This window comes from Lutjanus erythropterus, chromosome 23 (genome assembly GCF_056507025.1).
Source record: "Lutjanus erythropterus isolate fLutEry1 chromosome 23, fLutEry1.hap2, whole genome shotgun sequence".
NCBI classification, from domain to species: Eukaryota; Metazoa; Chordata; class Actinopteri; order Lutjaniformes; family Lutjanidae; genus Lutjanus; species Lutjanus erythropterus.
In genome coordinates, this window is record NC_139339.1 from 1,051,871 (window position 1) to 1,078,876 (window position 27,006).

The following is a 27,006-nucleotide window of genomic DNA, read 5'->3' on the forward strand; positions in this document are numbered from 1 at the left end:
AAGTGCATTTCTACTACAGGGACCAGGGGCTTGATTAAGTTCCAGGGATGTTATTTTCTCTGCTTCTGAAATGTCTCTGACTCACTGCTGGTGAGACCTGCAGTCCTGTGGAGGACGGATCAAAACCATGTCGCCGTGTCCCGAGGAATCAACGGGTTACTTTTCATCAAGAGGCACCACCAGGTCAAATTTTACAAATTACAGTGAAATTTCTCCACAACTACAGGTCTGAGTGCCATGAATTTCAGTTCAGACGTTCATGTTGCCCAGCTGCTCCTCCTCTGAATCACTTTTCGTCTAGCGCCACCAGCAGGTCAAAATGTTTGGTTCAGAGAAAAATGTTCTACCAATCATCGCTTTGAGTTGCTTCTACGTTCACGTTAGCCACAGGATGAATACTAATTCACTTTTTGATTCACTGACTTTTCAGTTTCATTGCGTCAAAGAACTCACAGACGTGTTGGAAATATTTTATTTTATTTTCACTTGTCGATTTTATGTTCGAGTATCATGAGGAAAACGCTCCCCCGCCTCTTCGTGGGAACTAAAACCAAACGTCTCCTTTTTCCCAGGGCTGGGTGAGACCGAAGGACGGAGAGGGAGGAAGGGGACGTTTGTTTTGTGTGTCTGTCCTCCTCCTCATGTATTCTGTCTCTGTGACCTCCTCATGTGCTGAATTGTAATAAAGCATTTCAAAGATGAGCTGTGAGTGTGTGATAGACACACACGAGAGGAATATGGATGTCAGGTGATTGCATCATACAATACTGTGTGTGTGTGTGTGTGTGTGTGTGTGTGTGTGTGTGTGTGTGCGAGGCAGAGAGCGAGAGCAGGCATGGAAATGAACAATATGTTTTTGTGTGTTTGTGTGAAAAATTTTCTGCCAGTGTGCTGCCACAAGATGGAAGCTGTGTGTGTGTTTGTGTGTGTGTGTGCGTGTGTGTGTTTGTGTGTGTGTGTGTGTGTGTGTGTGGGCTTGTCATCTCAGTAATGGTGTTGCTATCAGAGAGAGAGAGAGAAAGACAGAGAGCCCGGTTGTCCCTGACGACGGTGCGCCGTGTTGCCTGGCAACAGCGCTAACAATGGCCCACCACCAGTGTTCTAGAATGTGGGCGTGGCCTGAGAGAGGATGAGAGAAAGGTGGGGGGGGGGGCACTGTCTTCTCTCAGCGGAGGTTCAACCCGTTAATTTTGAGATGAACAGCTGTGACATAAATGATTGATGTTTATTATAACGTGTCATAAATGTGCACATAAAGCAGGTTTCATTGAATCTACTCTGCAGGGAGGAAATAACAGGATCCCTTATTTTATGGACACATAGGTTCCCAATAATTTCCTCCATAATTTAATATTATATCACTAATTAAAATAAAACTAATATTGAATCAGTACAATTTAAATCAATTAAGTCCACTTAACTGCTATTGTAACATTTAGAGTCTGATTTTCAGGGCCTGGTGGACGTTATGAAGCATAGTGACAGATGTCACTGAATTGGTCCATATGTCCATCAACTCAGCCCAATGATTCTAAAGGCCCCTTTCCACAAAATAAGCTCTAGTTCTTGGGATTGGTTCCTGGAACTCTGGTGCTATCTCACAAACCAGACCAGGATTCCACCAGTTTGGAACCATTGCAATCAAGGATCATTATCAACAGAGGGCACTGCACAATGATCTGTAGAATATGACACGCCCACTTTGGTTCCTGAAGAAAACCTGACATTTTTTTCTTCTAGCTGGTAAACAATTACCTTGCGAGATCGCTGGATTTGCAAGATTGTGGAAGAATCCACAGACATCCATAGAGTTGTGACAGAGGTAGTCGTGTGAGGTATGAATGACACAAGACTGTGCAAAGTGGCCATGAATGTTAGTTTGTCTGAACGCCTCTACAGATGATCCAACGCGCAGCGGCATGTGTAGTTTTCAACCAGCCGAAAACAGCACGTCACCCTGCTGTTCAGATCACTCCACTGGCCTCCAGCTTGCCTACAAAACAGCGACTAACACTGCTCCTACCTACCTGAACGCCCTCATTCAGGTCTACACTCCCTCCTCCCAATGATTCAACCACAACATCAGGGCCCAAAGTTCCAAGCTAGACTCTTACAGTCTGTTGCTCCCCTACCAAACCATGTTCAATCAGCAGAGTCCCTCTCAGTCTTCAAGAACAGACTGAAGATCAGGTCTTCACTGAACACATTTGCACTTGATTGACTGCACAAGGTATACATTTAAAAACAAAATTCAGTACATCTTATGCACTCTATGCAAACTGCCACCGGCACTGCCTGTAGGCACCTCGTCCTATCAGACTTGACTTGACTCATGTTCTCTCCAGACTACATCCTTGCTTGTGTTGTTCCAGCTCTCACATGTACGCGGGTAACAACTGGGGGGAAAAGTAAGTAAGACCACCTTTGGACTTACCTGTTGGTGAGCAGCTCACTCAGAAGCTTCTCATCATCCAGGTCATGGAGGGTTGTCACGCGCAGCTGGACTTGATTACCTAAGTTCAGTTCAGTCGAGCTTTCACACCCCTCGTAGTGTGTTTTATTTTCTTTATCTGTTGGCTTTTTGTACTTTTCACTGTTTCCTCTCTCATCCTTTTTACTTTCTTTGACCAGAGTCAGGACTTGGCACTGATCCACCACGGCGTGTGTGTGTGTGTGTGTGTGTTTAACAGCCATTTAATCGAACCCTGATAGTCTTAATTAGTGTGGGAGAGCCTCTCTGTCGCTGTCTCTCCCACGAGTCTCATTACCCCTCTTAGTTTTCTTCTTCTGAGAGCAGGGGAAGAGGAGGAATAGGAGGCTGGGAGGAAGAAGGAGAAAGTGAAGGACATGTAGTGGAAGACGAGAGAAAAAGAAGGGAAACCAGGGAGGAATGATGAGGAGGGGAAGAGTAAAAACAACACGAGGGCTCTATCTGGTGGTAAAAACATAAACTGCATCTGAAATCTGAAAAATACATACAGGAGCAATGTGCTGCAATACAGACAACAACCCTGTTTATTTTCAGTTTAGTATATTAAGTAGTAAAGTATTTCCATTGTGATGTAACTTTCTGTTAACATCCTTAATTCCTCCTTTTCCCCCTTTATCCTAGAGGTGGGATTACTTTTACCTGAGAGACATGCTGAAAAAAAATGCAGGAATCAGAGCTGGCATCACTGTGGAATAGTCTTTTAATGTTTGTTTTGGCCTGTTAAAGTCGGTGAGCTTAAATAGTTTCTGGTATCTTGTCCATCATCTGGGACTGGGACCACTCATCAATCATTTCAACCATGAAACTTTTCACTTCACTTTTCATGCCTAAAATCAGTCCCATTCTTGATCATCACAGTATACAACACTCAACAATTTGATATTTTTTTGTATTGTTCCTCTCTGTTGCTAATAAAACTGGCTCATTATGTTCCAGGTAAAACAATTAAAAATATAAATATCAAAAGTAAAAATTATCTGTCAGCATATCTGACACGATATATATCAATTTGCCCAAATCCGTCATCGTCCCAGCCCCAGAAAAATCAAACTACAAGTCACATTTGAAAAGAATTATTTAAACTACGATCTTTACAGACACACAGCATCAAACAGTGTTAGGAACTTGGCCACAGGGATGAAACGACCAGAAAGACACAATTTATCTTATAAACAAAGTCAACAAAAAACAGTAACAGAGGTAAAAAACAAAAAAAAATCAGTTTGTTCTTCATATTTTATCCATTAAGTCCTCAAAACATTTAAACTCTTAATTTTAGGTGGGTGTGTGTTTGTGTGTCCTACGTGGCAGAGCGTGTGTGTGTGTTCCAGACGCTGCTGGATGAGCGTTCGTCAATGGGCGACTGAGACTCTGCATCGACGTCAGCGGGGGAGTTTGAGTTCCACTGGTTCTCAACAGACTGGGGGGAAGACGTGATGTGATTGTCTGCGGGGAGCTGAAAGTCTCTACAAGAAGTTTTTGAGTGAGAGTCAACGGGTGGCTCAGAGTCACGCTGAGAGTCAATGTGTTTTGAGCAGGTGTCAACGGGGAACTGCGGGTTGGGGCTGGAATCAAAGTGGTTGCAAGCTTTTGAATCAGAGATGGCGGGGTGGGGTAGTCTTGAGTGGGAGTCAACGGTAAGTTCGGACTGAGAACTGCACTTTCTGTGTGGAGTTTGGAAGGTAGAGGAGGATAAGGCTGTGTGGTTCAAGTGTTCATCAATCACGGTGCTGACAGAGCTAGAAGAATGCTTGTTAGCAGGTGGCACAGGACTTTTACAGTGCAAGTCAATGGGTGGCAATCTTTCCTCCTGAATAACTAATGACAATGCTTTTTTGTCTGTCAGCCCTTCTGAAGCTGCATCGGAAGAGTGGAGGTCAACAGTACATTTGGGACTTCTAGGATGCCCATCGGTGGTTAACAACCTGCCACTACCAGCTGCCGTTGACACTGAAAGCTTCTCTGACAGGTTCTCTCTCTTCCTGGAATAGTAGGAGTCAACGGGTGACGATGGATTCTGAGTCCTTGGATCAATGGAAGAAACAAAAACAGGTGGTGATGTGTCATTGCAGTTGGCTCCTGAGAAAACATCACTACCAGCCGGTGTGCCTTCAGCAGAAACACCGCTGGAAGGATGGAGGTCAACGGTCACTCTCGGACAGGAATTCAGGCTGAGAGACTTATTCCTGCAACCTCTGGAGGTAGAGTCAGTGTGAGCTGGCTTGTCTTTAGACCAGCCAGTCTTGGCTGAGTGGAAATCAGTGGGAGATAAAGAATTCACAGAATGCAAGTTAATGGGCAAAGATATACTAGAGCCAGAGGATATTTCCTTTGCACTATCAAGACCGGAATGTAACTTTGAAGAGCGGAAAGAATGGAAATCCAGTTGTGGTAAGCAATCAGCACTTGTGGAAGTATTTTCAGACCCAGAAACAGAATGTGAATCAATGGGAGGTTTGTGACTCATGGGATGGATGCTGCATGCTCCGATGATAGAGGGGGCAGATGAATGAGGGTCAGTGGAAGGTATGTGACCCGGGGAAAGGACGCCGAGTCCTCCAATTTTAGTAAAAGCAGCTGAATGAGAGTCAATGGGTGCTAAACGACAAGAAGAATGTATGTCAACAGCTGAAACGCAGCTCGTAGAGGCCAGCCCTCCTCTCAATGCCAACGTGTTTGTGAAATGTCTCTTCAGTGTGGAAATGGGAGGGATGGCCTGGTTGTCTTTAGGCAGCTCGTCAATGGGGGAGATGGTGGTATCTGAATTGAGGTCAACTGGGTCAGCGTGAATGGGGGTGTGAGGTGAGCGCAGATCAATGGGAGAAATGGGTAACCGGCACGGACTCCCAGCATCTTTGTGTTTTAATGGCGGTGGCGTGTTTCTGTTGTATGACCTCACTGGACTGGCCTGTTTCAAGAGTGGAGGGACGTCCTTGCCCTCCCCTCTGATCTTACACTCCTTCAGCCTCTCAAGAGGAGGTAGCAGGGGGATGGAGGTATGAAATGTTGGCAAGTCAACGCCCTGATTTTGGTCTCTGCTATTGTTGGACTGTTGCACCACGGGCAAACTGGAAGTGGTGTGTCTCGTCTCAGCCAACAAGTCGCTCTGGTTTGAATGAGCCTGACTGACCTCACAATGATCCATAAAACGCTTTTTTCTGGTGTCGGATGAGCAGTTGGGGTCAAAGTTCAAGGAAAGATCAGATTTAGGTGCAGTAATTCCCTTCAAGTCGTTGAGGATGGTTGCTAGCAGATGGCTGTCAGATGTCAAGACCTCAGGGTCTCTTTTGCGAACCAGATCCGTCGTTGCAGAGGCGGCGACGCTCCCTCCGGTTGGCTGAGAGCCACCACTCACAGCAGCAGCCGTCGCTTTTGTATCAGCCTTTCTCATTGGGCCTTTGTCATCATCCGATCCCAGCAGTGAACCGCTCTCTTCAATGTTCTCCACGTCTACATCATGGTCACTGTTGTCGCTGTTGTCGATGGCGATGAGACCCGTGGCCTCCGTTTGGCCCACTGGCTCCGTCTCTGACATGTCAGATCCTCGGTCCAGGATGTCAACGGGAAGCTCCCCGATTTCTGCATTCAAGGCTCCGCCCACACCGGTGGAGGGCACCAGTGGCAGAGGGGGAAGGTCTGAGAAATCCACAGTCTGCTGGCTGCTGAGGGGACTGCTGCTGCTGCTGTGGTTGTTTTTGTTGATGTCGTCATTGTGGCTGCTGTCGCTGTCGAGGGTGATGATGACTGGAGAACTGAAAGACACAGACAGAGCGTGTTAATACGTTTCTTTGTTGAACATCAGTGTAAACTGAACATCTTTGGATTCTTGGACTGTTTGTCAGTCAAAACAAGACTTTGGAAAAAGTCCTCTTAGGCTGTGAGAAAAATTTACAGGCAGTTCAAAATTAATCAATAATGTTAGCTGCAGTTTTACACGAGTCATCACTATCAAAGCCAGAAGAAGAAGAAAAAAATCACAATTTTAAGTCATATTTGTGAGATATGATCTCAATTCTGACTTCAAAAAATTGGAATATGAGATAAAAATGGACATTATGATAGAAAGTCGTAATTATTAGGTAAAAAGCTGATTAGATAAAAGATTAGAAAAACTCAAAATTGTGAGATAAAAAAGTCATAATTATATATCATCACGATTTGTACTGTATATATTGTGGGGTTAATATTCAAATTTACTGGTGGAAATGGACGGTGATACATTTCAGCACTAGCTGTAACCACCAAATATTTTATGTTGTTCAATTCTCAACAATAACAGACAAATATATTCTGCAGTTTTGATGTCTTGAGTTTTGATTTGATGACCAATTCAGGAATTATGGCTTTAGTTTTTTACCATTTACAAAAACAAAATTACAAACACATAAAAACAATCCCTTTAAATGAATTTGTTAAAAAAATATGAGACTAAACGGTTTGTACTGAACCTCTTTCTTCTTGTTCATGGAACAGATGGCAGCAGGTCGCCTCCTGCTGGCTGTTCATAGAAGTGCAGAAAGCTTCAACTCTCAATTGCACGTCTGGTTCATCAAGTGTAATTATGTCACAACCAACTGTTTAATATTTTTCAGTAAAACGTTTTAACCAGATCTGATGTTTTCTAGTTACTCCTGCTGGTGAACTAAAGTGTCAGTTAACACAGATGAATCTGAGTAAAATAAAGTGGTTTGTCTGCAGTTTGCTCCACCATGTTGATTTTTTACAGCCGTGTGACGGTGACAGGCCGTACCTGCTGTGTTGTGTCCTGCGCTGTCGTTTCCTGCACCGTTTGCGGGCGGGGGGTTGTGTCGTGGTGGAGGTGATGGTGCCCTCGTAGATGATCTCCACGCTGGGACTCCGGTCTTCTCTGCACCTCCTGCCGCTGGAGGACAGACAAACACACAATGTTCACTAAATACATTTTGACAAATAACTTAATTTTGTGCTCAATGTTAAAAAAATGTAAGTTGTGACTAAAACAGAAGTTTGACAAATGATAAACTGTAAATTTGGGAGATTTCTCCACAGAAATGGAGTCTGTTCTCACCCGTCTCCTCCGCTGTCCCGGTGAGCGTCCCTCCTCTGCCTCTCTCTTCTCCTCCCTTCATCTCTCCCCCTCCTCTTCCTCTCCTTATCCCTTCTCTCCTTCCTCTTCTCCCGCCGCTGGCTGCCACTCGGCCTCCACGTCGGGTCCTTGTCGTTGCTGTCCAGATGGCGGCTTTTGTACTTCCTCTTCCCACCGGGTTTCTCGCCGTGGTGAGCGTTGCCGCGGTCGCTGGGGGAGAGCGAGGGTGTCGGTGGCGTCTGGGACGACCGCTGTGTGAAGGAGCAGAGCGGCGAGGAGGACGACGAGGAGCAGGAGGGGGAGGAGACGGAGGAGGTGAGGGGGGAGCAGCGGTACTCCCAGCTGGAGTCGGCCGGGCTGGGAGGAAGTGGCGAGCCAGACTCAACACTCGAGTGAAACGGCGAAGGCGAGTTGGAGTGGTGATGCATCATGGCGGGATAAATAGAGCGGTTCGGGTTGTACAGGGTGCCGCTCTTCCTCAGCCTGTCGCCGCTCCTCTCCCGCCCTCTCCTGCTCCTCTTCCTCCTCCTCTTCTCCCTCGCCACCTCACTGCCAGACTTCCTGTCTCTCCAGCTCGCCCTCTCCCCCCGGCGCCGCTCACCGTCTCTGGGTGTTGCCGGGCTGAGCGTGCACACTGAGTTCCTGCTCCTCCCGGAGCTGCCCGACCACGAGCGGACACGTGAGTGCTGCCCGCCCACCTCCACCTCCTTCTCCTTCGGCTCATCCTGATTGTCTCTGTAGGCGCCGGATGTGGAGGGAGGAATTATGGGTAGGTAAGAGAGAGGCGGAGTGGTGGAGGGGCGGAGCTTCTCAGCAGTCTCCTCCTCTTCCTTTTTCTCCTCCTCTTCCTCGCTATCGGAGGAGAGCTGCACCAGCTCCGGTGTTCGTTCTGCAATCGGCTTCTTGTATCCGACGATTAGACACTCCTCCTCTGCCTCCTCCTCACACTTCTCTCCTCCCTCCTCATTGGCTGTTTCCTGCTGGGCGGGGCTGAACGTAAGTGCAGCTACCGAGCATGATGGCTCGGCGGTAGAATAGGAGGGGCCCGGCGTCTCATCGTCCCAGGCTGCCAGACTGAGGCAGCTCCCAGCTTGGATGATGTCGTCATGAGTGCCGCCCGCCCTCGCCAGTAGCCCCTCCTCTGACCTTCCTCCCAACTGCCTCTCCTCCTCCTCGCCCTCTGAGATGGCGATGACAGAGCTGCTGTCGGAGGAGCTGCTCGTCCCGTCCAGCTCCAGGGCGGCGGCTGGCGGCTCGTACACTGCCTGCAGGTCGTAGTTTTCTAGGCTGAGAGGCGAGCGGGCAAAGCTGACCAGCTCGTGCAGGAAGTGGTCAGTGCGGGCCAATAGGAACGGTCGCAGCTCGTCCTCTATGGTGGGAGTGTCCTCCAGGCCATGACGGGCAAGCCGTGCCATGATGATGCGTTGGACAATATCGACTAGCAAGCCATGCGCACCGTACAGCACCGTGAGCTCTCGCCGCAGCCAGGGGCGGAGCCTATTTAGATGGACGGGGTTACGTCGGAAGCTCTCTGCTGTGATGTCACGCTGCTGTTGCCCCTGGTTACCGACCCCAGCGACACCACGGACCCGTATGCTGCTGCGGTAGAGAGCACGGCGGAACGCCACCGTCTCTCGCTCCCTCAGTCGGCGCACAGTTCCACCTTCTCGCTGGAGCCGCTGCCTCGCCGCCAAGCGAGTCATCAGTCGCCGCGACATCAGCCGCCGCGACGCCCGGTCACTGGGGGCCCCAGGTGCCCCCACCTCTCCAAGTCCTGTCAGGCCCTCAAATATGACGCCACGCTCCGCCAGATCAGCTCCGCTTCTCATCCTCGGCTCCTCCACATCCTCGCCCTCCTCACTGTCCTCTGCAACCACTGGAGAGATGGCGGCGGGGTGAGGAAGAGGTGGGAGATTTAGAGGAGGAGAGTCCAGGTACCACTCCCACACTCCTGCCCTTTCCCCTGCCCTGCCGCCACCCCTCCCCCTGCCTCCCCTCTCCCTCCGCCGCCTCCTTGTGGTCGTCTCACCGCCGTCCGCTCCTCGGTGCCTCCTCAGCATCAGTCTCATTTGGTGGTCGCTCCGAGCCGCTGAAGCCATCGCCGCCACCATGGCTACGGTGGCGGCAACACTGCTGTTGGCGGGCGTTGGCCGCAGTGTGTACTCCTTGAAGTCATCCTCAGCGCGGACGGAGTGTAGGATGGAGGCGAAGGGCTGCTTGCAGAGCGGACACTCCGCCTTGTTGTGCGACCACTCCTGGATGCACGGGAAGCAGAAGCGGTGCAGGCAGCGATCCAGGTACGCCAGGTTGTTGAAGCGGTCCAGGCAGATCGGACACTTGGAGTCGGGCGACGCCTCTTCGGCCGCCATCACTGCCCGTGCAGAGGCCGCAGCGGAGGAGGAGGGAGGAGACGAGGAGGAGGTGGCTGCAGGGACCGTTGTGTTGTTGGTGTTTTTTCTCCTGCTGCTGCGCCCGCCGCTCTCTCGGGTCCTCTCCTCTTCCTCCTCTGGCTGACCGCCTCCCGCTGCGGAACCCGCACCTCCTGCCGCATTGTCCCGCCGACGCACACGCAGCTTCATCCGCGTGGGCGCCATCACCTGAACAAGCACAGAAGACAGGAGACAAACGCTAAGATGAAATAGAATTCAGTCACAACTTCAACAAGTAGAACTGTTGTATTTATACCAGAGGTATGAACTCAAGTCACAACTTAGACTCGAGTCACAAATTTGATAACTTTAGACTCGACTTGGACTTTACCACCACTGACTCAAGTCTTCACTTAGACTTGAGCCATCTGACTTCCCGTCCCTGAAGTTCAAAGATGAAAAACTATTTAAAAAGTGTGAACATGAATCAACTCATTTCCTCCATCAACCAATATTCATTCTCAGCAGGTCGACACTGCAATTCATCAGATCCACTTTGTTTGAAGTTTAGGTCATGGGAGTAGAGCGCCAATTGGAATTTCAATGTTGATTTCTTGTTGAAAACTGAAGGCTGTCCTACGAAGGAAGCTCAACATGGTCAGACTTTCTTTGCATGAGCTGCTCGACAAAACCTGAAATCCCAGTCAGAGATGGTAACAGGTATCACGACGGTGGCTTTCTTCTTCAGACTCGCTCTTATTCCGCACGAAGTGAAGCGATGGTGAGACGCCCACTTCAGTCAAGATGATTAAGTTGTTAAAATGAAGAGCTGAAAATTAAAAACTATATCATGGCAAAAAGCTGCTACCTTTGTGACACTGAAAACTCTGACTTTCACATTTTGTTAGAGCTGCAACAGTTAAACATTTATTCTATTTAGATAATAAATCACTTTGAGTCAGTTTAAAACAAATGTCCAAATTCTCTGATTTAAGCTTCTCATGTGTGAATATCTGTGCTTTGGACAAAAGAAGACATTTGAGGACGTCAACTTGGGCTTTAGAAAACAGTGATTGACATTGTTCAGCATTGTTTTTGACATTCTATGGACCAAACCACTAATCTATGGAGAATAGATTTCTCAAGAAAATAATTGACAGATTACTGATGACCGATGTTGAAAATAATCTTTAGCTGCAGCCTTATATTTTCTACCAAAATGAGACACATTACTGGTCACATTTTGAGCCAGTCACTTGAGTTTACTTCCTGATTGGTTGACAGCAGCATAAATGAGATTTTAAACTTAAAAACTGTGAACTTCAAGTCAAGACATTCAGTAAATACAACACGTGATAAGAAAGAACAGCAATAATCATAATACAGTTATAACTAAAGTCTCAGTGATGATCATTGAGGACAGTTTGTAGCTTTCCTGACCGCACATCATTAAAGCTAGTGCAGCAAAATAAGCTAAATGAAGGCTAGGCTAACTAGCTTTCACCGTCTAAACTCTCTGCTTGATTACCTACTTTGAGTTCAGTCTCTTGAACTTTGTATTCCGCTCTTATCAATAAAGAGAATCGTAATAACCGACGGGAGACACCGACACCACAGCAGTGACATTACTAAGCTAGCTGCTAGGGGACTAGCATGCTAACACAGAAACAGTCAGTGTTAGCATGAAGCTAACCGGCAGCCTCAGATGTTTCTTCTTCTCTGCAGCTTCAAACACGTTCACCAGGGTTTTATCCGACATCTTTAAGCGTAGACAAACACATATTAACGATACAATAAAGTCACGTTTCTGTCGTGTTTCAGCCTGTTAGCATGCTAACGCTGTTAGCTCTCCGTACCTGAGCAGTAGAAGTGGACTCCCCGGGTCTCTCCGGGAGCTTCTCATCCGGGTTTTTTCTCCTCCTCCGGGCAGAGCTCCGCACCGTGAGCGGCATCCGCCGTCAGAGCTGCTCGGTCCGCCGGGCTCCGCTGCTCTCACCGGTCACAGCCGTTCAAACTCCCGTTAAAAAACACACATATGTGTCGCCTGCTGTCGCCCGAACCGCAGCAACACACAGCCAGAACGATAAAGTGCCGCGGTGGATGATGGGAAACACAACATCTGATTTTGTTGGACGCGTTTAAAAGGTAACTCTTAATTTATCAACTTTCGCGAGATTTGATCGTGTCGCGTCTTTGTGATGCACTTTGTAACAATGCAGCGTAAGTTTTATAATGTGTCAACACTGCGAGTAGATTTAGGGACAGAAAAGATTTGGTTAGTCTTGGAGAAAGCTCATGTTTGGCTTAAAATTATAACTCTCGCGAGATCTTTCGCATGTCTGCAGTTCCCTTCGAGATTCTATATTTCAGCCAAAGATCGTCAATAATAAAGATGAGTCACTCAAAACAGAACATCCGAAAGTGTGAACGTATTAGGGCCATGAATAAGAAATTTCTTTGTTTGTTCCGCATTTTGGGAATAAAGTAAACCGTTGAGTATTAAGAATAACAAAAATAAATCAGGAGAAAGTTTTCGTCTTTAGTTTGAGAGTGAAGTCAAAATGTCGAGAATAAAGTTTAATTTTAAGAATAAAGTTGGGATGTTGAGAATAAAGTTTAATGTTAAGAATAAAGTTTAATGTTTAAAACAAACATGGGCACAGTTCATACCAAAAGCTTATGAATACAAAAGAAAAACTCAAAGATGGGAACTTACTGTACTCCGTACTATACTTTACAACTTTTTACACTTACTCTCCACATTTCAACCCAAATATCTTTAGTTTCTATTCCTTATATTTTCAAAACAGGCTCATTACTTCAAAGACGAAAACAACAGAAAAGACGCAAAAGGATGTAAATGATATAAGGCAAAAATTACTTGACAATAATAACACAGAGAAGACATAATAAGATGAAAATGAGACAGTATAAGACGAAAATGACAGAAAATATGTAATAAGACAAAAACAATGTAACAAGACGAAACCAGTGTAAAAATTGAAACAAGATGAAAATGATGTAAAAAACGTAACAAGACGAAAATACTTTAACAATACATAACAAGTTAAAAATGGTGTAAAATATGTAACAAAACAAAAACAACGCAACAATAGAAAAAAGATGTAACAAGCTGAAAATGATATTTTCACTTTTACTGCAGTGAAGATGTTCAGTGATTCTCCAGTTATTAGACCTTCTCAAACACCTCAACTTCATCCAGTCTCATTTATTCTGCTGACACAGTGTTGTGTTTACAGTCTGGTAGTTTTCCTGCTCGGTGCAGAAACAGTAAAGGTAACACCAGACTGCTGGGCAAAGAGAACCAGGCGACAATCAGCTCCAGTTTACAAACATCACTGCCGACTACTGCAGATGAAAAATATGTCACAGCAGAAATCACATTGCTCAAGAACCTCAACAACAGAACTCCTAGTATTGCCATGATGGTGTAGAAAGCCCTCTGCTTTGATTGGTCAACCTGCTCCCTGTTCCCGCCCACTTCCCCCGGCCCTGGACGAATCAGAACGCAGAGAACAGAAAGGCTGGAGACAGACACGACAATAGCAGAGAAGACCAAGAGAAAGAAAGTATAGATGAAGATAAATTCACCAATGAGATATAACAGACCCAGCGATCCAAAACTTATCAACCAAACACACCCAATGCAGATGTTCCTGATCTTGACCCCGCCCGCCTGTCTCAGCCCCAGGTAGGTGACGGGATGAACGACAGCCAGGTAGCGCTCCACACAGGTGAGGAGGTGAAACAGAGTCTGTCCAGGTGAGATGATGAACAGCATCAACATCCCCGCCACCATTACCCTTGATTGATGTGTGTGGGCGCCGCAAGCGTAGAGGAAAGACCCCAAGACAGTGAAAATCTCCAGGACGACCATGTGAAAGGTGATGATGTCAGAGTGGCTCATCATCACTGCCGTGGCAACAGAGCGCTGTTTCCTCCAGCGTTGGCAGCCCACATGGAGGACGAGGATGAAGAGAGGGAGGAGGAGGGCGTGGCTGATGAAGAGGGCTGTCAACATGGAAACTGACACTCTGGAGAAGAAGCAGCTGTCAGAGGGAGCGTTGATGGAGGAGTTGGACGAGGAGTTGAGTGACATTTCTATTTGTATGGAGGACAGACAGAGAAGAGGAAAAAGAAAGGGAGAAAAGTCAAATCTCATCAAATTACAGGAAAAATATCTCCTTTGACATGTTCAAAAAATTCATTCAAACCTCGACGCCCACTTCTTGTACATGACACAACAAATGTAAGTTACATACATAAGTGTTTTAAAAAGAAGTCAACACTGACCTCTGGTTTCAGTTTTGGGATTCTACTGGCTTTACGAAGCGCCAACATTTAGTCAGGATGTCCATTTTATCTGCATGAAAACGTCAGGATTACATCCTCTGCTGTTTGTGTTTGCAGTTTGTGGGAAGTTACAGATGGACATGGTGTGTTTTGTATTTCATATGTAACTGGGCTGGATCAACCAGACCTTTGCCACTGGTTTTACTACGAGTCTTTGATGGTGAGTTGGCTCAGTTTGGTAATTGTTTGTTTGCTGGTTTGTGACACTGATTGTACCTGAATCACAAGAACCTCAGATTTCTAACGGTATGTTGTGTAGTAGTTCTTTGACAGGTAAGAGTGGAAGAGTAAAAATCTGTTGGCACAGTTCATATTTATTTATAATTATAGTTTATCCATTGTGCTGCCTTTGAGGTTAATTCAATAATTTAAATACATTTTTAGTCAAATAAATTAAAACATTGAAAATTATCAGCGTTTCATTTGTATTAGTTCATATTATGTGAACATTCTTCAGTTAAGCACATGAATGTATTTCTACATGCTTCTTCCTCAGGGAACATTTACAACATTTACATGCATAGTTGCACCACCATGTTGCCCAGACTGGACACACCAAACACTGGCTCTGGATTCACTCCTTCACGTTTGTTGTGAATCTGTACTTTCTCCCATACGCAAAGTTTGCAGTCTGGTCCTTTAATGCTTGTATAATAACCTGCATTTGGTCGTCCAGACTTCATAGAACTGTAGTTACACAAGCAACATTTTAAGGAGTTTATAATGGTGAATAATGTCATTTGTATTGTGTTGATGTGATCAGTGGACATGCTATGGACATGTGGACATGTTATTCTGTGACATGTGAAATGTTTTTTAGACTTTTTTCCTGCAGTTTTTGAGTTATAGAGAACATCCAGGATATTAAATAATCATCAAACTGAAAGATACAGAAAAGGACTTACCTGACATGCTGTTGTATTTACAGATAAAGACGTCTCATGCAGTATGAGTATCAGTCATTGTTATATTGCTGGTAATAATCATGGAACTGCATGAATTTTCCCACCTTGACAGCAGTGATGGTTTGTGATCGTCCTTCTCCTGCGTCTCCAAACTCACAGACTGCTGCTCACTGGTTCCTGGTCCAACATATACAATACTGAATTTGCATGTGGGTTATTAATGAAGTGTCAGAGAGACAGAAGGAAGCAGGAGATGTTTTGCATGTTTTAAAAATAATTTATGAAGACTCTGGACCAGAAATCACTGAAGGCAACATTTTATTTTCTGATTATTCTTCCAGAGAACACGTCAGGTGCAGAACAACACCACTAACATCCAGGAACACTGCATGTAAAATTTAATGTGTCCAACATGTTGATTTAAAACTAATGACATGTGCATCAGCCTCAGATGTGAGCAGGTTAATATGATAAACTATGAACAAACATGGGAAACATACCTGCTAAACATCAGCATGTTAGCACTGACTTTGATTTGAGTTTTCCAGCTCTGACATTCTGGGATTTATACTCATAAACGTGTAGCTCTGTGACATGTTTAGCCTCTTGCTAACGTCAGACAGACGACACAATACATGAAATAGTTTTCATCAGTTTATTCTACAACATATGAGAAAGATCTGCTGCATGAATAAAATAAACAGCTAATAAATGATCTGTTAGACTCTGTGTTGACTTAAACTGATTTATTTCATCTGTCCATTAAAATGTTTGACAGGATTCAAATGACCTGAGACTGAAGTCTGCTGCTCATTCAAATCAGAGAGTTTAATGTGACCCAGAACACCTGCATGTTCTCTTTATATCTGTACATGATTATGTTGTTTAATAGCTGTGAACGTTGGAAGAAGAGACACCTGATGTTGAAATATAAAATAAAATAAACAACAAAAAAAAAACACACTTTGTCCACAAGAAACATAAAACTGTAAAAACACTTTAAAACAAATAGAATGCAAAGTGAGAGAACTTTTTTAAAACTGACATTTTGTGAAATGACGTTCTCAGGGTTCTTTATGACCTCAGAACGTCACCATGTTAAGGTCAGTCAAACTGAAGTCTCTGTCCTGACTGACTCGAGCGAGTGTCAGTGACAAAATGCATCGTTCTCTGAGACTGACTGCGAGTTATGTAGCGCTGCATGATGGGATGCAGTGCTCCATTTTGAGCTGAACTTCTTTCACACACCTTGTTTCTGTTTATCCTGTCGCTCATGTTGCTGAAAGTTGAAAGTTATGTTATGACATAATTTTAATTGAATCAAGTATAACTTATGCTGCTCTAACCCAGTTCTCCAGCAGACACAGCGTTGTGTTTACAGCGTGGTCGTTTTCCTGCGCGGTGCAGAAACAGCAGAGGTAAAACCAGATTACTGGCAGGTTGAACGAACCTGCAGACGACCACAAGATACAAAGATCAGCGTCGCTTAACACGAATGAAAAACTTATCAGAGTGAAAACCAGGCTGCTCGAGAACCTCAGTGACAGAGCTCCCAGGATGACCACGATGGTGTAGAAAGCTCTCTGCTGTGATTGGTCAACCCCCCTGTTCCCGCCCACTTCCTCCGGCCCTGGACGAATCAGAACGCAGAGAACAGAAAGGCAGCAGAGGAGAAGAGCAAGAGTATGAACTCGTAGATGATGTGAAAATGAGAATTGATCAGTGAGAGACCCAGTGATCCGAAGCTTATCAACCGAACACATCTGGTTTTACTGAACTCTGATGATCACTAATCTTAGATGAAATGAATCCTTGTTTGCGTGACTCAAAGTTTAACAGTTTCTAACTCAGTTTTAACAAACAGTCTGATTATGTCAAGTTGTCATAACAAATCTCACATGCTGAGTTATTTACAGAGGTCATATATGTTTTAGATAAACGTCAGCTAAACTAAAAACTTAATGATGAAATTTTCCCACCTTGTCAGTTGTGTTTGAGTGATCGTCCGTCTCTCTGCCTGCTGCTCACTGCTCTCTTGTCCACATATACACTGATGTTTAAGTGGGTGAAGGTTGATAATGATGCTCATGTGTCAGACTGACTGATGGAGAGGTTTTGCATGTTGCATAACATGTGAACACTGACATTACTGTCTGTAGTCACTTTATAAAATCATATTAATTCACAAAATATAACTATACAACCAAACATTAATATAAAATGTACTGCAAAACATAAATTAAAACAATGAAATGATTTACAAATTCATTTTCAGCTTCTATTGAGTTGAATTCAGCACAAAGACGAGATATTTAATGTTCAAACTGGTGAACTTTATTGTGTTTCTTAAATATTCACTCATTCTCAATTTGATGCCTGCAAGACATTTCAAAAAACAGGAGCAACCAAAGACTGTGAAAGTTGCTGAACGCTCCAAAAACTCCTGTTTGGAAACACAGGTGAACAGGTGAGTTGGTAACAGGTGACAGGATCATGGTTGGGTATTAAAGGGGCGTCCTAAACATTTGGTATATATTTTTCAGAATGTGTTGTGGTGATATAAACAGTAACTGTCTCTCCTGGATCGTTCCTGTTGCTGATTAAAGTCATTAAATGGGAAGATTGTTGAAGTTAAAGTTAGCAAACATGTAAAATAAAGTTAGAAAAAGGTTTGACAGCTCAGATAATTAATATACAGCGGTGCCTGAATTAACTGTCCAGTGTTACTGATGAGGTTGACCTGCAGTTTTTTCTCCAGACCTCCAGTCCTTCAGGTCCTCCAACATCTGGTCACAACAAGAAACTCTGCTCCTTATCTGTGAGATGCAAAGGTAACCGACTCACCAGAAGAATAATTAAATCATTAAAGGTAATAATTTGTTATTATTTCCTCATTATTTTCTTTTATTTCAAACAGGACTGAACAACAGAGGAACATAAAGAAGAAAAAAGAAAAAATGAAACAGTCTTAAATGGAGAAATCAAAAACTCACAATATTAGTCTGTCCAGGACCGAGTGTTAATGGGTTCCTCAGTATTTGTATGGTGGGTTCTCTGTATTTGATCTGTGTTTGTACCTTCCAGCTGCCCAGGTGCTTCTGCAGGAGGGAAAATGTGTGTGAGAGGATGAGAGACAGAGAGACAAACTGATAAATGAATGTTACAGTCTGTTTTAAATCCATTATATATTGTGTATGTAAGAGAAAACAGAGTCATTAGTTTGGTTTGAACAGTTTGGTTCATATGTTACTGCGACTCATCCTGCTCTGTACACGTTACCTGATGGGACGCGTCTCTGAGACAGATACATTGGTTCTATTCATTGGCTGTGACTTCAACAAGCTGTGACGAGCTGCGCTGTCATCCTGGGAGAAAACACACACACACACACACACACACACACACACACACACACACACACACACGCAGACAGACAGACATTAGTCGGTCAGTTCATCAGTACAGGCGACACCTCTCACGTCTCCATTTTGGTACACTGCGACTTCAAAAATGTAAAAATGAAAACAACATAACTACACTTCAATGTGTCTAACTCTGTGTGTGTGTGTGTGTGTGTGTGTGTGTGTGTGTGTGTGTGTGTGTGTGTGTGTGTGGTGGTGGGGGCTTCAGTTTGTTAAGGGTAAGAAGAGAGGAGGATGAAGTGATGCTCCCATCATGCCTTGCGCCTACAGCACCAGCACCTCTGTGGGGGCAGAGTTATGATCTGGGGTTGCTTCAGTTGTTCAGGTCAGTTCACTACCTGAATATTCTGAATGATGAGGATTTTTTCTTCCCTGGTGACACGGACATATTCCAAGATGATGATGTCAGGATTCATTAATGCATCTCTGGACAGAAATAAATGTTGTGAGATTAAATAAGCTGATAGAAATGATGTCATGGAGAATATGTGCTGTAATCAAAGATAAAGAGTGTGTGACTGTTTTTGGCCAGGCAGTGTATTTACTTTACCTTACTACTGTGACAGTCTGACAGTCTGAACTGTGGACTGTCACTTGTTACAGAGTTTTGTTGATAACAAGGCCTGTGGATTATCTTAAGTAACCAGATTATGATTTTGAATTTTTTCAAATGTATTTTTGGTGTTTTGAGCTCCACAAGCTGAGTGACATCTAGTTCCATTATATTATAGAAAAGTAAGACGTCTCTACAGCTGATACCTCCGAAACTGAACAAACCACACTGTGAGTGAAGCACAACAGTAAAGTTGAGTCTGGAGCTCAACAAGCAGCTGAAACTGACTCTAAATCTCCATGAAGCTGAAAGAAGCTGCAGATTCAGCTGATATTTCTCTGGAGGTTCATCACTATAAATGACTCCTGTCACAATATCACTTCATACTGTGGGACTAAAAACTCTCTGTTATTTGGAGAAATGTCATTTCTGTCAGAGAATAAAAATGGGTAAAACCACCTCAACTTAAACATATTTATTTTAAAGTAGTGCATATTTCATCCAATCCTGTTTAATCCATCAGATCCATCCTGATCTTAAACACAACATGTGGTTCTGGTTTTGGTCCTGACTGACATTTGTCATTTTACATGTTTTTATGAATGAAAATGTGAAGTAAAAAGTGCAGCTGTGAAACATTTAAGGACTGAACATAAATCAGTCTGTGGAGAAAATACAGAGAAAGAGTCGAACTAGTCAGTCATCTGAATTCACACAGGTAATAATGATCAGATTCACCTGAGACTGCAGGACGTCCCTCTGAAGCGTCTGATGTCTCTGTGACTGCCTAAGCAGCAGCCTGTTGGTCTCAGCCTGGTTTTCCTCCAACTGGGATTAAACAGAAACATGAATGTGATTCATTCAGCATGTAAAGTACAACGAAAAGACTCAATGTGTGTTTGTGTGTTTGGGAAAGAACTGGAAATATTTTAGTCTTGAACATAATGGATGTGTCAGGTTCAATTAAATTAATTCATGTATTTTGGTAGTTTGCTAAAATTTAATTTAAATAATTTGCTTCTGTAGTTCTCACACACGTTTACCTCAGTGTAAATCCTTCAGGCTTCTCATTGGTTAGTTAAGACACATGTGACCCATAACAAGGAAGAGTAACCAGGAAATGTAGTTGTTGTGAAGCTGTGAAGTCGTGCTGCTTACAGAAAATATCTGTCTCTGCTGTTTATCCTCAACAAGATCCAACAACCACACATCGAACTCTCACCTTACAGATGTGTTCAACTTATTTTAGTTTCTGCCATATATTTAATATCAATAACAACTGGTTGTCTTGAAAATACAGGAAAAACTTGAAAAGAAGCAGAAATAAATATGTTGTGAAGAACACAAACACAAACCTCCCTGTTCTTCTCCTGCAGCTCCTGAACTCTGTTCTCCGCTTCCTGTCTCCTCTGCTGCTCAGCCTGGAACTGCTGCATGGAAACTGTCTGCAGCTCAAACACACAGAGGAGACAAGAAAAACAAAGTTGATCTTTTTATCTTTTTCATTAGCGCACTATTTCATTTCCAATCTATTTTACTGTTACTCTTTAAATAAAAACAAAACTAAATAAATAAATAAATAAATAATAAAATAATAAAGCTAAATAAAACTTTAAAACTTTTTACTCTTTAAGCTGTCAAATAAAAACTTTTGAGAATTTTCTGATTATTATTCTGAATGATTACTGTTTTCTCTTTTTTCTCTTCAATCATCCGTCCGTCTGTCTGAATTGTCTTCTAAACTTCAGATTGTCCAAACATAAATTGACTCTATAAGTTTTCCTCTCATGCTGCTTTTGTTGTCTTCTTCATTATTTTCTGTTTCTTGCTCAGATCAAACTTTACTCTTCCTGATCTTGTTTTTCTTCTCCTAAAAGCAAAGTCCAGTTTCTTTACTCACCTGTTCAGTCTTCTTTTTCTCTTTTCCCTTGTTCATAACCATCATCTGTACTGCTCTATTTGTCCTGAGCCTCTCTCTCTCTCTTTCTACTTCAGTGACAAACTGATCTTCAGTTTTGTGCCGTTTGAAGCGGCTCTTCTTCTCTCCTCCATCAGTTTCATCTCTGTGGTTTCTCTTGGTCTCTGTGTAAAATTAAAGTTGAATGATGTAAACTAACATTGCGGTCAAAGTATCACAGCAACATCTGTGTAATTGCAGTCTATATTATAAAATGTGTTATCAAAATACACTGCAGTTAATCTGTGACTTACTGATTCTGTTTTGTCTCCAGAATAAAAAGACAAATAACAGAATAATCAGGATACAGACAGTCAAACTAACAGCCAAACCAGCTGTGAGAGCAGAAGAACTGGACAGGAGCTCAAACAAATCATCTGAAACGATAAAACACAGAATAACATGGTGTTTATTTTATTAAGTAGATCTCAGCTGTTTGAAAGTAAAATCATTCTCTGTACAGTTTATAAATGATGTTTCTACCTGGAACATGGATCTGTGTCTCTCTGATCTGGTTGATGTCCTTCTGTTGGACTCTACAGGTGAAGTTGTTTCTGTGTCTCTCCTCCACAGTCACTCTGCTGCTGACAGTATAGAGACCATCAGGACCTCTGACTGTCTCTGTAGGTCCAGCAGAGAGGACGTGTCCCTCAGCGTCCAGCCACGACACCTCAGGTTCTGGATACCAGCCTTCAGACTCACACTGGAGAACCAGACCTCCTCTGTTTCTGCTGATTCCTGCTAAAGTTACAGCAGGAGAGGAAACGCTACCTGATGGTGAGCAAAAGTTTTAAAAGTTTAAAACAGTGGTCAGTAATACAATCACCAAATCAATCATATAAAAAGGTGCACAAATCTAAATGCACAATTGACCGTTCACTAAGCCCCACCTCCAAACAGCAACTGTCCAATCATAGCTTAGCAACCCTAGGGCTGTCAGTCTTTCCATGTCTCTCCATGTTGAAGGTGTGCAGGCGACTCTGAGAAGAGCGATACTCTGCGTTTCATGAGTTTGGACGATGACGTCTTTTTTGGCGTATCAAAAACGTGAAACACAAGAGACACGTGTGATGAAACTCTGTCTTCATCTGCTCTAACATAAGCTGCAAATGTTAGACCCGTCTCAAGGTCCGCTGCACTAATCGAGTCCCTGCTCTTCCTTTTCCCACGTTAATGAGTGTATTTCTGTCATCTATCATGTAGATATACCTGCTGTATTTCACCATAAACTATTTGAATGCGGTGCGAAAATGGAAAGTTTGGCAGACTTAGCAACAGTAACTGAGGAGGACAGAACTTAGCAAAGAGTCAATTGTAAAGCCAAGAATTAAATATGAAAACACCCACCCTTGTTCGCATGTCTTTAAAACAATCACAAACCTCTTGGGCAGCGATAAGGAATGAAGTTGGATGCAGCGACGATGCTGCAGCAAAATACTCTCATGTCACTCACACACAGATCTGCAGCCAAAGCAGTGTTGTTGCCTGTTTAGTGTTTTTTCTGTCATTAAATCAGCTGAAAACAACACTAGTCTGCTGCAGTATAACCATAAAGACCTGAACACACATCAGACTGGTTGGGTATAACATATTCTATGTTTTAAGACGTCTGGTTACCAGAGCTGATCTCTTTTCCAACTTTCTTTTCACCCTTAAAACACATTCAGTCCAAACTTGGCAGTGTAACATTAATTACTGAGCAATGTGAGCGTGTATGAGGTGAGAAACATTACAACATTACAATCTCTGATGTAGTAATCGTCAAAGAAGTTTCTTTAGTATTTAGTTTTATTGCTGTTATAGTTAGTACCTGATGGAAAATCACACTCAGTTTTTCTTTGGGTGCAGAATTTTGTGATGTGACTGACTGAGAGAAAATTTAATAATCACATCACCTGCTGATCTATATTCACCTTCACTCAGACCTTTTGCACGATGCACGGCTGCACATGAACCAAAGTAAGGTGCACATGAAGATACACAGCGTGTGCACCAAGACCCACCACCTTGTGCTTGGCATCTGTTCTTCAAATTACAAATTAGGGTGCATGCATACTTTTGCACCCTCGTAGAACCGGGTCTGGTCTTATTTCCCGTGCTTGTGAATGTGATTATTTTTAATGTGTCATCACTGTTCTTATCTACAACCAGTGTGTTTATGATTAAATTATTTATAAGATCACAAAGTTCTTCACAGATCTAGACTCTTAAATTTGCTCCCAAGGTTCTCCAAATTTATGCATTTAACTTGAAAATATGTAAAAAGTTCTTCTGGGGAAGCATGTCCCTTTGATGAACGTTATTTTCTTTTTCCAACACAGTGTTGATTTCTACAAAACATCTTCACTGGATTCAGACTTCATCAAACTGCTCTGTGTAGATACAGTGTGTGTGTGTGTGTGTGTGTGTGTGTGTGTGTGTGTGTGTGTGTGTGTGTGTGTGTGTGTGTGTGTGTGGACTTACCAACAACAAGTTGAACAGAAGATCCTTTGTTCAGTTTTGGGATGTAGCAGTGGTACGTTCCCTCATCAGAAGGTTTCACAGCAGAGAGTTTCAGTGAAATGTTTCCGTTCCTCAGTTCATTGATGAACACTGATGTCCGTCGCTTGTATGATGGATGTTTAGTTAGTACGAGTTCCTGACCAAAACGTCTCACATAGACAAAGATAGGATCCAGGTCAGGTCTCGTCCACTCCAGTATCATGCCGGCAACGTCCACAGCAGGTTTCAGATGACATGGCAAAATGATGTCATGGCCAAGTGTTGCCACTATTGGCTGAGACGGACCAATTAACTGAGACTGACCTGGAAATAAATGCATATGGTTATTCATTCCTGAAGAGCAAAGCAATTCAGGCTAGCAGGCTATCAAACTTCAGAAGCACTTTCTATTTCTGATTCCTCCATGCACAGTCATGTTAGTGTGGCAGAGGAGTGAGGATTGGAGGAGGAGATGAGGAGGAAGAGGAGAAAAACATGGAGAATGGGCAACTGTGAAGCTGCAGCTCAATTGAGGTGTAGTACTGATGATGATGATGATGATGATGATAATGAATTATAAAACACAACATCATTTCAAGGCGCTTCAGTGTAAAACAGAACCAGTTACATATCTGCAGGACATTTACAGTTCATGTATTGTGTTATGTAGTTTTTGCAGGTGTTCATGTAAAATAAACTATTTACACATGATCAAATACCCACAAAGCTAATGACATCTCCATTAGCATCAGCTGTATTTAATTAGCTGTGCTAAATGTTACATGATAAACTTTGACCATCGATAACTTACCTGCAAAACATCAACATATAAGGATCATCATTGTGAGCATGTTTGCATACTGACATCATCAGTTAACTTAAAGCAAACCCTCACAGCATGACTGTAGATTGTTAACCTTGTTATAATATGTGGAATCAGAAAAGTTGTAGTAAGTTGTGTAAATTTGTGAAGCCATTCAAGCAACCTGATCTCCCATTTATGACTCATAAAATATTGAATCTGAATGTATCTGCAAGATGTTTGCAGGAAAGTATTCAGTACACGTTTTTCATTTAATGACACTAATATGATAATGTGGGTTAATTCTATTTGGTCCTCGGAGTGCATTACTGTGTCTCACCTCTACAATAGTCTGTTAGGACAAGATGAAAAACCAAAACACAGAGAGCTGTGGGTGGAGATTGAAGGAACAGTCCAGTCCTGTGAGGAAGCATCCTAATGTTCTGAAAATCAGACACCAGAGATACATTATATGGAAAATATTCTTTCTAGTCCAGTCAAAAGTAAAATGATTCCTTTTTATGTGACTGTGTGGCTAATTTTATCTGTCTGACTTTACCAGGCAAATTCTGTGATAAACTCTCATGTATGGATTTAAAAAAAATAAATAAAAACTGAGTTATATTTTCACTTTTCTTGCCAACAGAGCAAAGACCGCTCTCTAATTAATTCCCACACTGAAGCACAGATATAATTATAGTGATTTTTCCCTTCTTGAAAATATATGACCCTAATCCTTAAAAAGTTAGGACGTTGGGTAAAATGTGAATAAAAACAGAACACAATGATTTGGAGAAACTTGGTAACAGGTGACAGGATCATGATCGGGTATTAAAGGGGCGTCCTGGAAAGACTCAGTGGTTCACAAAGATGGATGGGGTCAGATTCACCACTTTGTGAAAAACTGCAAACAGTCCAACAGTTTAAGAACAAAGTTTGTCAAAACAAAACTGCAGGAATTTATAGATTTCACATCTACAATCCATAATATGATTAAAAGATTCAGAGAATCCAGAGAAATCTCTGAAAACCAACACGGACTGTCTGTGACCTTTGACCCCTCAGGCAGCGCTGCATTAAAAACTGCATTAAAAACCCTCATCATTGTATAAAGGACACTACATGGGATCAGGAACACTTTGGAAATCCGTTGTCAGTAAACACAGTTTGTCTCTGCATCTACAAATGCAAGTTAAGACTCTACCATGAAAAGAGAAAGACATTTATCAACAACATCCAGAAACACTGCAGACGTCTCTGGACCCGAGCTCATCTGAGATGGACGGACGCAAAGAGGAAAAGTGTCCTGTGGTCTGACGAGTCCACATTTCAGACTGTTTTCACTAATCATGGACGTCGTGTCCTCCGGGCTAAAGAGGAAAAGGACCATCCAGATTGTCCCCAGGTTGAAACATTTTTGCAAATCATTGCATTCTGTTTTTTATTTATAACGTCCCAAATTTTGGGGATTTGCAGATGTAGTTTAGTCTTTATCAGAACCGTTTCTATGACACTTAGAGAAGAATAAAAAAATTTTGTTTCAACAAGATGAGACAGATAAAGACAAGAATATTTCAGCCTGTCAGTAAAAAATAAAGTGTATGATGAGGAGCTGCACAACTGGATGTCACACAGGAGGGACTTCAGATAAAAATCAGAGGAGAGAAGATTTCATTTCCTAAAGAATTATTTGTTATTAACGTACCGATCATGAGGGTCTGTTGTGTAGATTGTAGCATTGGAAGACAAACTTCAGAACAAGCAAACAAGACAATCAGTGCATCAGGATCAATCTGTGAATCATATCACATCACATAAAGACCGAGTTTTGAGAAGGTACCTTCATCTACATCACAGTTCTTTATAATAATGTTATCACTGCATCACACTGGACTGAAACAACCTACAGTTTGACTCTTCATCCCCTCCCTGCATGAGCTCCATGTTCAAGAAATCAAGAAAAGTCTGACTGAAACTGAAATCATTATATTACAGTTACTCAGTATTTGAAATGTATTTCCTGGGCGGTTTCCATCTTTTACACATAAAAGATCTTAAAATAGATTTAATCACCTGTCAGTATGAAGCTCTCAGCTGTGAATACAGACCTACTGTCACTGATGTTAAACTGATCCTGTGTTTTAAAACAGAAGTTCACTGAAACATGAAGAAAAGGAAAAAATAAAGTTGGAGGACGACGTACCTGCTGCATGATGTGTCGGTTAGTTGATCAGACTGCAGGGACAAAGTCTGTCAATCATTGACTGGGTGTGACCTGAACTCACCTTAACTCACCTGAACTCACACTGATGTACCAGCTGCAGAGATATTGTTCATAGTTATTTAAAGAAATGATGTAATAAGAGCCCATTCATTCCCCTACACCTCCTGAAAACATCAGCAAAGTCACTACAGAACCATCTGATTCATAAAACTAGTTAATAAAAACAGTTGATTTAAATTAGAATATATGTACATTGTAAAATGATTTTTATATTTACAAATGAGTGTTTTAATTAAAGTAAAAATAAATCAAACTAAAAATAAGTCAAACTTTAATCACAGTAGTCTGTGTTTTATGAGTCTG

At 42.9% G+C, this 27,006-nt stretch overlaps 3 protein-coding genes across 7 annotated transcripts; all 3 read right to left on the reverse strand.

The window, feature by feature from the left end:
* Positions 1 to 3,173: 3,173 nt before the first annotated feature.
* On the reverse strand, positions 3,174 to 12,068 carry LOC146305153 (uncharacterized). The gene is made up of 4 exons (XM_084711978.1): positions 11,782 to 12,068; positions 7,539 to 10,153; positions 7,242 to 7,373; positions 3,174 to 6,243 (listed from the first exon to the last, which is right to left on the reverse strand). Exons 1-4 carry the CDS (start codon positions 11,875 to 11,877, stop codon positions 3,792 to 3,794), a joined length of 5,295 nt encoding a protein of 1,764 aa, XP_084568104.1. The 5' UTR covers positions 11,878 to 12,068; the 3' UTR covers positions 3,174 to 3,791.
* Positions 12,069 to 12,525: 457 nt separating this feature from the next.
* LOC146305154 (uncharacterized) lies at positions 12,526 to 16,155 on the reverse strand. The gene has a single exon (XM_084712090.1). The coding sequence runs from the start codon at positions 14,106 to 14,108 to the stop codon at positions 13,155 to 13,157; it is 954 nt and encodes a 317-aa protein (XP_084568216.1). The 5' UTR covers positions 14,109 to 16,155; the 3' UTR covers positions 12,526 to 13,154.
* A 1,370-nt stretch (positions 16,156 to 17,525) lies between these two features.
* LOC146305155 (butyrophilin subfamily 3 member A2-like) lies at positions 17,526 to 26,652 on the reverse strand. Of its 5 annotated transcripts, none has more exons than XM_084712049.1 (11): positions 26,623 to 26,652; positions 26,125 to 26,169; positions 24,760 to 24,862; positions 23,600 to 23,941; positions 21,620 to 21,907; positions 21,391 to 21,513; positions 21,080 to 21,261; positions 20,535 to 20,630; positions 19,918 to 20,007; positions 18,484 to 18,569; positions 17,526 to 18,302 (listed from the first exon to the last, which is right to left on the reverse strand). In XM_084712049.1, the coding sequence occupies exons 3-11, from the start codon at positions 24,851 to 24,853 to the stop codon at positions 18,236 to 18,238; spliced, it is 1,368 nt and encodes a 455-aa protein (XP_084568175.1). In that variant the 5' UTR covers positions 24,854 to 24,862; positions 26,125 to 26,169; positions 26,623 to 26,652; the 3' UTR covers positions 17,526 to 18,235. The 5 variants fall into 5 exon arrangements, 3 of the variants coding, with proteins under 3 accessions (XP_084568175.1, XP_084568176.1, XP_084568173.1); XM_084712050.1 differs by having other exon boundaries at positions 20,535 to 20,624; positions 26,125 to 26,212; positions 26,623 to 26,651; XM_084712047.1 differs by having other exon boundaries at positions 26,125 to 26,212; positions 26,623 to 26,651.
* Between the last annotated feature and the right edge of the window lie 354 nt (positions 26,653 to 27,006).